This window comes from Saccopteryx leptura, chromosome 2 (assembly GCF_036850995.1).
Source record: "Saccopteryx leptura isolate mSacLep1 chromosome 2, mSacLep1_pri_phased_curated, whole genome shotgun sequence".
NCBI classification, from domain to species: Eukaryota; Metazoa; Chordata; class Mammalia; order Chiroptera; family Emballonuridae; genus Saccopteryx; species Saccopteryx leptura.
This window is the reverse complement of record NC_089504.1, coordinates 228403807-228415180: the sequence shown is the minus strand read 5'-3', so window position 1 is coordinate 228415180 and position 11374 is coordinate 228403807. Positions and strand designations below refer to the sequence as shown.

General features: G+C 39.9%; 1 protein-coding gene across 7 annotated transcripts in view; it reads left to right on the top strand.

The window, feature by feature from the left end:
• Nucleotides 1-11374, top strand: part of USP16 (ubiquitin specific peptidase 16) — a 28963-nt gene continuing 17589 nt past the window's right edge. For 3 of the 7 annotated variants that reach the window (XM_066370397.1, XM_066370395.1, XM_066370390.1), the window contains exons 1-5: nt 1-127; nt 3216-3317; nt 5561-5739; nt 8938-9041; nt 11024-11127. In XM_066370397.1, the coding sequence (XP_066226494.1) occupies nt 3257-3317; nt 5561-5739; nt 8938-9041; nt 11024-11127 (448 nt within the window). In that variant the 5' untranslated portion in view covers nt 1-127; nt 3216-3256. Of the gene's footprint in view, nt 128-390; nt 700-763; nt 958-3215; nt 3318-5560; nt 5740-8915; nt 9042-11023; nt 11128-11374 lie in introns of those variants that run through there. The other 4 variants (XM_066370392.1, XM_066370391.1, XM_066370396.1 and 1 more) reach the window with 4 other exon arrangements.

The following is an 11374-nucleotide window of genomic DNA, read 5'->3' as shown; positions in this document are numbered from 1 at the left end:
GAAGAGGCTGCCTCCTGGTGTGCACTCTGTCTTCCGCTCGGTCGCTTTTTATTCGTCACTGGGAGGAAGACGGAGTTGGCGGCCCAGAGGTCCATGAGGGGCGCAGTTATGGGCGCCGGCGCTGTGGGTAAGTGCTGGTCCCGCTGACTCGCAGTGGCCGTAGCGCTCCGAGAGCGCGGACTCCTGGCCGGCTTCGTCCTCTCTGCTCTGCGGCCCTCTGCTTTAAACACGGTTCCCGGCCTCGGCCCGGTACCGCGTCCTCATTGGCTTCACGTCCTGTTACTCCCAGGAGCTGGCCAATGAGTTGTCGGTGCTGGCGCCCTCTCACCTGTGGACACGCGGCTCCCGAGGGTGGCGAGCAGTTGGGGGGTGGGGTGGTTGGCAGTGTAAGCAGGGCTTCCGCCCCTGGACTCCATGCTCAGGGGTAGGACGAGTCCATGCAAAACGGGATGCCGTGTCTAAGACCTGCTAACAGTTTTCCGAAGGCTTCCACTTGTCATGGAACCGGGCAGGCCTGGGAAGCTTGGGACGGCAGACAGGGAAGGACCTGGCTCAGCAAGAGCTGGCACGACCCTCTTCCACTTAAATTTCGCGTGGGGTCCTGCAGAATCACTTGGTTAAGAAGTCAGTTGTCAACTGAAGACTCACCTGAAAACCTTGATAGGATTTATTGATGTCTTACAGCTGACAGTGCCCACGGTACTCTCTTCTCATGACTCTATTAGATGCCCTTTATAGTTAACAGTTTATCGGCGCTCTTCCACAGCATTGAGGTCAACCCCCTGTCCTCGCCCTGCAGCTATTACAATTCGTCTTTCAAGTTTCCCTTTGGCGTTCGGGCTGCTGAGGCCCTCAAACCAGTCTGCCTTCACACTGCAGACTCCATCGTTCTTTACCCTTTTCTTTTTCAAGGGGACTTGGTCGCCTCATTCTTCTGTGCATACCTTTGTGCGTCAGGTACTCCTTTCTTTTTCTATTTCCATGCAGGAAGTATTTTTTGAGGATCTACTAACACTATTTTAATGTTAATAGACAATTCAGAAGTAATGCCTCAAACTACGTCTTTCTCCTAGGGCTTTAGATTCCTGGTAGGGTAATTACATATTTCCAGTTTACAGATATCCCAGGTAGCGATCAGAAGCATAGAGGTGGGAGTAAGCTGTTTTGGAGAAGGTGCCAAAGATTGATTGGAAATGGGAAAGGAAGATCTGCTCTTTAGTTCCATCTCAGACACTGATCTTTTACCATCTTGTTTTTGAATTTCCTTCTTTAGTAAACTCCATTTTTTTTTCTCCAGGTGATTTGGAGAATATGTTTATTAAAACTGGGAACAGTAAAACAAGGAAGGGCTTAGGATAGAAGAAGCAACAAGAGAGAACCTGGGAGGAGCTGCTCTGGCTCACTGAGAAGTCAGAGAAAAGGGTCCTTGGAGTGAGGTTCAGGGGTTAGTCCTGGAGGAGCTGCCACTGCCCATTGCTCTCCTGGTTGCAAGTCTTATGGGGACCCTTCGAGTTTATAAAAATAAAGATGCGTGCCAGAGAAGGAATATAGGTGGGGTGTGCTCCAGAAAGCCATCTGAAATGCTCCATTTAAAGGGTTGATGTGGAAAGCAAATGAGATGATTATGAAAGGGCTCTGAAGATCAAAAGGACCATATAATTACACTTTAGTGGGTTTTTTTTAGAAGTAATGAGAGTCAGGATTGCCAGAGCACTGTGGACAATTTATAAAGGACCATGAGTGCAAGGGTCAGGAATGTAGAATGAAAAGGTGTTAAATGCTGTCAATCAAGATAGTGATGTGATGGAAACAGCATCATTGGAAGGAGTAGTATCTGGTGCCAGAATACAGCACAGGTCAGAGTAGAGGCAAGAACTTGAGTGCTATTTTTTCCTCCTACAATCTACAATTCTAGATAAGTTAAATCAATGGTTTTCAACTGCTGGTCCATGAAAGAGTTAACCACCCTGATGTATGAAGAGTGGTTAACTTTCGTGAACTGGCTCAAAATTTGTGGTGGAGAGGCATTGGTCCGCTGATATGGAGTTGAAAACACTGAAATAAATTATGTTAAATGTTATTTTTTAGGGTGAGAAAAGTACATAAAATATACCTTGTATTAATATACCTATATACTTTGTATTCTTTTATTGTTAGTATATTCATTTACTTTGTAAACACAGAACCTTGTTACATTTTTTAGTATCTTTGGAAAGGTTAACAATTTCTTGATGTGGCACTAATTTTTCCTTTAATTCAGCTAATTCATCAAGAGCTAAAAGAAGAGTACTTGTAAGACTCTAAGACAGAATAGGGGGACAGCCAAGTACCAGAATTAATTGGGAAGTGTTTTCAAAACATATTCCATATCTGATTTCCACTTATGTGATTAGAGTTTTAATAAGCATCCTAGGTCAAATAACTGTTATAGACAGTGAAGTGATTTTGGCACTAACTTATTGTGATGTATGTTAAGTACAACTTTTCAAAATCATTACTTTTATTTAAAGTTAGGTACACCTGTATGTATGTTCATTACTTTTCATATTTGCTAATTTTGAATTGTTGACGAAACAGGTGCAGGTCTGATGTGCAGCTGGACTTGTCATAGTACTCCAAAGTGATTTTAAAATGTAAATAATTGAAAATGCAGTTATAATCATTTATCAGATAATATCCATAGGAAATCTGTGTGGTAAATGCAGAACTCTGTACCATTTGTTCTGTATTTGGCCTTGAAATTATTTTGCAAATTTTATAATCCCTATAATAGTTTGTTTTCAGAATTTAATTTTTCTTAGAGAAATTATCAATTTAACTTGCATTGACTACAGAACTAAGAAAGGGAGCTTAGAAGGAAAGGAAATCATCTGAGTGCCACCAGCATTCCACACTTACATACCAAGAAGTTGAATTCCAAATAGTGTGAAGTGCTGAGACTTTCAAGATCTAAGTAAGAAGACCGAAGTTCTCTCCTGACCTTTACATTTACCGTAAACCTCTTAACCTTGCTAAGAATCAGTTTCCTAAATTTTGAAACAGAAGCAATACTATCTATTCTATCTACTTCAGTTTTATTGAAAACTACATGACGTGAATTATAGTGTGTGACAGACATGTAAAATGTTATCTGTGGCTGAGTTCTGTTACTGTCTCTTAGAGAAGTATAAACAGACCTTTTTTTTTTATCAAGCTAACCTTATCTTGTTTTCTAGATTGTTATTTTGTGTCAGTAAGTAATCCATAAAGTGCCAACATGGGAAAGAAACGGACAAAGGGAAAAACTGTTCCAATTGATGATTCTTCTGAATCTTTAGGTATATTTCACCAATTGAACCTTTAAAGTGATGTTTATATTCCTAAATGGACATATTTTAATGTGTAAAAATGGAATCAAAGTGTACATTAATGTTCTGTAATTTGCATTTCAACTCAATGATTAAATATATTACATGCCATTTAATAGTCTTCAACATTCTAACGGCACGATTATTCCATTGATGAAAAATACCATGGGTGCTTGCGTATTTCATGATTTGTTAGTCCAGTGTTACACATTTAGGTAACCTTTGACTTTTCAATGTGTTGAATGGAGTGACAGTAAACATTTTTTGTAGCTAAATCTCTGTGCATATCTAGTTATCTTCTTAGTACAGATCCTAGAAGTAGAATTGCTGAATTAAGTGGTATAAATATTTTCAAGGTTCTTTTGGTTCTCTTTTGGTTCTTTTGGCAAAAATTGCCTTCCAGAAATGTTTTACTAACTTACAAGCCCTGTAGCAGCATACTAAAGTGCCCATTTTCTTGAATTCTTATCAGTACTGATTAATCAGTTGTAAAAATCTTTGCTGGTTTTCTAGTTGAAAGGGTATCTTCATTTTAGTTTGTGTTTCATTGACAGCTTACTGGGATTTAGTAGTTTTTCACACGATCTCATTTGCATGTATAGTCTCTTGGTGCAAGTTCACTGGACATAAAGCTAATTATGCCACTTGACTAGTTTCTAAACCACCTGGATCCCTGAAACAACTGAAGCCCTTTAGAGTGGCTTGCAAAGCACTCTGTTGACCTGGTTCCAGCAGCGTTTTCAGGCTGCTTGCCGTTACATGTGGGACCACTGTTCTGAGGAGAGAGCATGCGCTTTTACATTGTACACCCCGTGCCTTTGTTTCTGAGATGTATCCTTTCAGATTGTTTTAACTCTCTGAGGTCATAGTTTTAAGAGTGAGCTTTTTGGCCCTGGCCGGTTGGCTCAGTGGTAGAGCGTCAGCCTGGCGTGCAGAAGTCCCGGGTTCAATTCCTGGCCAGGGCACACAGGAGAAGCGCCCATCTGCTTCTCCACCCCTCCCCCTCTCCTTCCTCTCTGTCTCTCTCTTCCCCTCCTGCAGCCAAGGCTCCATTGGAGCAAAGATGAAGAGTGAGCTTCTTTTAGTTTTTTGGTGCGCGAGAGACAGGAAGACAGACAAGAAGGGAGAGAGATGAGAAGCATCAACTCGTAGTTGTATCACTTGATTGTTCATTTATTGCTGCTTATATGTGCCTTGATGGGGGGGCTCCAGCCAAGCCAGTGACCCCTTGCTCAAGCCAGCAACCTTGGGTTTAAAGCCAGTATCCTTTGGCCTAAGCCAGCAACCATGGGATTATGACTGCGATCCCATGCTCAAGCTGACAACCTCGCACTCAAGCTTGTGAGCCTGTGCTCAAGCTGGTGGCCTCGGGGTTTTGAACCTGGGACCTCAGCATCCCAGATCAACACTCTGTCCACTTCGCCACCATTGGTTGGGCTATGAGCTTTGAGGTAAAAAGTATGCGAGACCAAATTCTGGCTTAACTTCCATAGCCGTGTGACCTTGGCCACGAAATTTTAGTTTTCCCATCTGTCTTTGGGGATAACAGTGACTTCTGGTAGGATAGTTGTAAAGATTAAATGAGATAATGCATGCAAAACATTTAGCATAGTCTCAGGCTGATAGTAAGTACTTAAGAAATTTTTATTACAGTTAATATCTTCTGAGACTGTACAGACATTGCAACTTTTGTTGACTGTACTGTCTATAGTTGTTAAACTTTCGGTGGCCGTATCTTTCTCATATTGTATAACATGTTTTAGAGGTTCCTGTACATTTATTTATGTATCTGCTTCTCCTGCCAGAGTGTGGGCTATTCATCAAGAAGAGCTAAGGCTCGGTCACCTCTAGGTCCTTGGCACCTATCTTGGCATTGAGCCTACCGACTGAACAAAAGACCTTCTCTACAAACATTTTTAAATGAAGAGAATAATAAATATGATAAAAGGTCTTATTTAAATGAAATAGTTAATTGAAGTAAAATTTGGGCTGATGGTGATAATACCTAGGACTACAGAAAAAGCAAAATTTAAAAATTTGTATAAAATCTCACATAATCAACTGATACTCAAATATCAAACAGAATTTAAGTTTTCAGACTAACAATTTGTGTATAAATTCATTTTTGAAGTTCAAATGGAGGGTGAACTTTGAGATTCTGTGTAGAAAGTTGTGTTTTCCCTCATATGCTCCTGTGTTGTTTGTTTTAATAGAACCTGTGTGCAGACATATTAGAAAAGGACTGGAACAAGGTAGTTTGAAAAAAGCTTTAGTGAATGTGAAATGGAACATTTGTCAAGACTGTAAGACGGACAATAAAGTGAAAGATAAATCTGAAGAAGAAACAGAAGAAAACCCTTCAGTTTGGCTGTGTCTTAAGTGTGGCCATCAGGTATGCTTTGGTTTTGATCAGTGTGGGATTTCATAAACCCTTTAAACTTTTTTTAGAAGGTGTGATCTACGTGCAGGGTAGGGAAGTAGGATGTCAGCTAGCCTAGGTCATATTCCCTGGGGAACAGGTGCTGAGCCTGAGATTTGTGACATTTAGGTGGTTTATGGGAATGTGTTCTTACTGTGTACACTGGGAAGACCATGAGGGAAGCAGGATTAGGCAGAGGGAGAGCAAAAAGGCAGAGCTGCAGGGCCTCGGCCTCAGCTGATCCCAGGATTAGCTGTGGCCTTGGTACCTGTGCATAAACCAGCCCTTAGATTTGGGCTGCCTCTGGGGGGTGGGTTGGGGTAGGGGGTTAACCTTGGGCAAGGCAGCTCCCTTTCTCTGAGGATAATTCTGGTGATGGACAAACAGAGCTGTGAGCCTTTGTCCTTGCACCTGGAGGAAGTAGAACTTTGGTCTTGGCGGTGGAGCTAGCTGGGTGGCAGAACAGTTAGCTCACAGGTATGCCATGGTGCAGAGGTCAGGGTCTCTAAGTGCCCCTTAGTGGTGGCAAGTTAGGTTTATATATTAGAAAACCGGGCTACCAGCCAGTGCTGTCATGAAGCTTGAAGATGAGGTGGAGACCGGTATTTTTATTTGCTTTTAAATTGAAGTTTTATTGAGATAATTATGGATTCACATGAAGTATAAGAAATAATACAGAGCTCGACCTGTGGTGGTACAGTGGATAAAGCGTCAACCTCAAATGCTGAAGTTGCCAATTCGAAACCTTGTGCTTGCCTGGTCAAGGCACATGTGGGAGTTGATGCTTCCTACTCTTCTCCCCCCCCCCCTTCTTTCCTCTCTAAAATAAATGAATAAATAAAAAATAAAAAAATATTTGAGAAATAATACGGAGCTATCTCTATACACTTTGCCCAGTTTCTTCTAGTGGTAACATTTTACAAAACTATAGTATAATATCACCAACAGATTATTAACCTTGATACAACCCTCAATCTCAGTCAGGTCTCCCGAGTTTACTGTTTTGGATTGTGTGTGTGAGAGACCTCCATATCCAGTATTGTAGTTAAGGTGCTGAAAGGTTCTGACATCACGTTGATCTCTTGTTGCTCTTTTATAACCACACCCACTTCCCTCCTGCCATCCTTCCCCTCAGCCCCAGGCAACCACTTATCTCTTCTCCATTTCTAAAATTTTATCATTTAAAAACTTATGTATATGGAACCATACAGTATATATGTATATGGAACCATACAGTATATATTTTGTGACTAGATTTTTCACTTACATAATCACCAGAGATTCATCCAAGTGTGTGTAGCAATTGTCTGTTCTTTTTTATTGCCGAGTAGTATTTCACAGAGCAGATGTATCATAGCGTGTTTAACTGTTCACCTTTTGTAGGATGTCTGGGCCGGTCCCATTTTTTGGCAGTTATGAAGCTGCTGTGTACAAGTATTTATGTGAATTTAAGAGTTCATTTCTCTAGGAAAAAATGTCCAAGAGTGCAATTACTGGGTTGTGATAAATTAAATGTCTGGTTTTTAAAGAAACTGACAAACTGTTTTCCAGAGTGGCTGTGCCGTTTTATATTCCTACCGGGGGGGTGCAAGTGACCCACGTTCTCTGTGACAGTTTGTACTGTCACAGCATTTGTAGCCATTCCAATAGGTGAAGAGTGATGTTATGGTTAGACAATTAAAATTGTTAGCAAAGAACATATTTATTTGCTTGTATTTGAAAGGTTTTCATTGAACCTCTTAAATACGAATGGTGAGCATGAGTATATTTTGCTACTTTGAATTTTCCAGAATACATTTTGTATTATACATTTTATGTTTGCTTCCTTTTTAATTCCTACTGTCAGTATTAACTTTACCTTTTGTTTTGCTGTACTTATCTTTTGCACTGTTAGCAAGTGATTCTCAACTGTTGTCTTAAGACAACTCATTTCATTGTTATGTTTCAGATGATCTCAAATGGTGTAATTCTCAAAATTAATATTAAATTTAATTCATTTTATAATTAAATGTTGAGTGGGATAAATTAAATCAATAGTATTTGATACCATGGTTAAAGGATTAGAAGCCATTAAAAAATATTTCCACTCCAAAGTAAATTTTTACTTGCAGTAGAAACAGGACCACTTACTGTAGTGCAGTCCAAGGGAGTTGATGGCCTGGTTCAGACAGACACACAGTCCAGATGGATTTCTCAGCTGTGATTTAACCAGCTGCAGGCAGGACTCTCATCATGTTCTTTTACAAATAAGACTGTAGATCTGATAGGTAAAAATCTGTCATTAACGTGTTCAATTAATGCTTATTGACCTACCACTTGCTAGATATTTTTGATAATAGAAAGATTAACTTATTTTTTGTGCCTTTAGGATTTACAGTTCAAGGGAAAATGAATATAAACACAAACAGCTTTAACATAAGATAGAAAATAACGCCATCAGGAATTGACACCATTATTTGGTAGGAGTGTGATTACTGGGAGGACATGATTTTTTTTCATCTGGGATGATAAGTGTAATTCTTCTGAGAGGAGGTAGCCTTTGAGCAAGGTCCTGAAGACTGGGTGGGTTTGATCAGTGGCAGTGATGGTAGAGGACTCCAGACAAAAGGATTAATGTAAATAAACAACATGGTGTTGATGTGATGGTGCCAAGTATATTTAGCTGGTTGATGGAATGTGAAGAGGAAAGTGATGGGAATTAACTTTGAAGAGGTAGCTTGGGGTCAGAGGGTGTCAGGTTTGTTGCTTAAGACATTTAAGAGCAATTTAAAAATTTCTGAATCAAGTAAATGAACAGCTTTGTCTTAGAAACATTAAACTGAAAAAATATGTATGTGAACAAAGAAGTTCGAGTTAGGAAAATACTACTGAGCAAGCCGATACGGAGTGCAAACTAGACCTAGTGAATGACACATTAGCATGGTTCGGTTGGGATGGTAAAAGGCAGGTTATAGAGGAAGAGTGCTTGTAGTGCATGGTTTTCTACACACCTAAGTATGTAGTTATGTCTTTAGAGTCTTTAACAGTATGTCTTTAGAGTCTAACATTTTATTTTCAAAATTGTTGAAACGGCAGAATTTCTTGAACCACTTTCTTGTTCATTATCGATTATGAACTCTCCTCTTTTGGTGAATTTTTGTGGCCTTGAGATTTATGATGATGGTCCCCCAGGGTTGTGGCAGGAACTCTCAGGAGCAGCACGCTCTGAAGCACTACCTGACCCCGAGGTCTGAACCGCACTGTCTAGTTCTGAGTCTGGACAACTGGAGTGTCTGGTGAGTTTCAACTCCTGCCCCAGTGACAGGAAAGTATTTGAAATATTGAAGAATGGAGGTATTTGAAATGTGTAAGAAGCAAGAAAGTTAAAATTTTTGTTTAAATACTATCACTTTCAGAAGCTTAGAGAATGTAATGTTATAAGAAGCTTTTGCTTATTATTGTACAAATTCAAAAATCGTAGTATATGGAAGACTTTGGAATCTTCATCCTTTTTCTTGCTTGTGATACTGTAAAGCATATGGTAGGTGGTTTTTAGTTTGAAAATTGGGACACTAATAACAAATTTAAGATACTGAGACTGTAAAACTTTGACAGTGAATTTGCATGAAAATAAATGTCAGGCTTTTATGTGTATTTCCTATATTTTAACATCATTAAAATAAATTGTTACTCTGGCTGGGTAGCTCAGTTGGTTAGAGCATTGTCTTAAGCCAAGGTTGCAGGTTCTGTCCCTGTCAGGGTACACGCAAGAATCAACCAATGGCCTGATAAGGCAGTGGTGTAGTGGATAGAGCATTGGCCTGGGACGGCAGTGGACCCAGATTTGAAACCCCAAGGTTGCCAGCTTGAGCACGGCTCATCCAGCTTGAGTGCGGGTTCGCTGGTTTGAGAATGGGATCATAGATGTGACCCGATGGTCACTGGCTTTAAGCCCAAGGTTGCTGGCATGAGCCCAAGTTGCTGGCTTGAGCAAGGGGTCACTGGCTTGTCTGGAGCCCTCCTGTCAAGGAACATCTGAGAATGTAATCAATGAACAGCTAAGGTGCCACAACTCTGAATTGATGCTTCTCCTCTCTCTTCCTTCCTGTCTATCCCTGTTTATCCCTCTCTCTCGCTAAAAAAAAAAAAAAAAAAAAATCAACCAATGAATGCATAAATAAATGGAATGATAAATTGATGTTTCTTTTGATCTCTATCCCTTCCTTTTTCTCTAAAATCAATTATAAAAAAGTTAAAATTTTTTTCACATTTTCTTTTGAGAGAGAGAGAGGAGGGGAGAACGATGAATAGCATCAACTCATAGTTGCTAGTTGCTTCACTTTAGTTGTTCAGTGAATGCTTCTCATGTGCCTTGATGGGGGTGAGGGGTCCAGCAGAGCCAGTAACTCCTTGTTCAAGCCAGCGACCTTAGGGCTTAACCCAGCAACCCCAGGATCATGTTGATGAGCCTGTGCTCAAGCTGGCAACCTTGAGGTTTTGAACCAAAGACCTCAGTGTCCCAGGTTGATACTCTATTCCAGGGGTCGGGAACCTATGGCTTGTGAGCCAGATGTGGCTCTTTTATGGCTGCATCTGGCTCGCAGACAAATCTTTAATAAAAAAATAATGTTAAAAATATTAAACATTTTTATGTATATTACAACCCATTCATTTCTTACCGTTCATGTTCATGGTTGCGGGTGGCTGGAGCCAATCACAGCTGTACTCCGGGACAACACCAAATTTTTATTGGATAATGCATAACGTACACGGGTCGTTGTATGGCTCTCACGGAATTACATTTTAAAATATGTGGCGTTCATGGCTCTCTCAGCCAAAAAGGTTCCCGACCCCTGCTCTATTCATTGTGTCACCATGGGTCAGGCAAAAAAATTTTTTTTACATCTTTAAAAACCATTTCCACAGCAGTATTCTCCAAACATTATCTGTCAATTATAAAACTTGTTAATTCTGATAATGTAGTTTTGTACTTTAAAATATATATAGAAAAAATGATTGATTTTAATGTTATAAATAGCCATTTCAGCAAAATGGTTTTTTTCACAGTATTTATAGCTAGCCATAAGTTGGGCTAATCATATTAATAGTACCCAGAGTTAATATGGGTAGTCTTCAAGAAAACATACAAGTTTTATATTCAGTTTTTCTAGCAGAATAATTTGATGGTTACATACTTTGAATTCCAGGAATTATATATAATTTGTCCCCCGTTTTGGTTATCAGTTTATCACTTTTCTCTATGGTCTTTTGGACACAGGTGTTACCTATGTGATGAAGAGGTCCAGTACTGTAGTTCAAACCGATTGGGTCAATTGGTTGATTTTATTAGGAAACAAGCCCGTGTTACAACTACAGAATCAGGTAAAAAAAAATTTGTTTCTTGACATATAGTACAATGCAGACTTATCTGCTGATGCTTAGAGTAATAGCTGAGTAACATGGATTATGGTTGATTTCAAACTATGAAACTATTGTTGGTTTCAAAATAGAACTGAGAATACAGATAATTCTAAGGTGTTAGTAGAGAATCTGAGATATAATCTGGTCAGATGTTATAAGGAGCCTGGACTGACTGATGAGCAGGCATGCCCTGCTTTAGGGCTTTAGG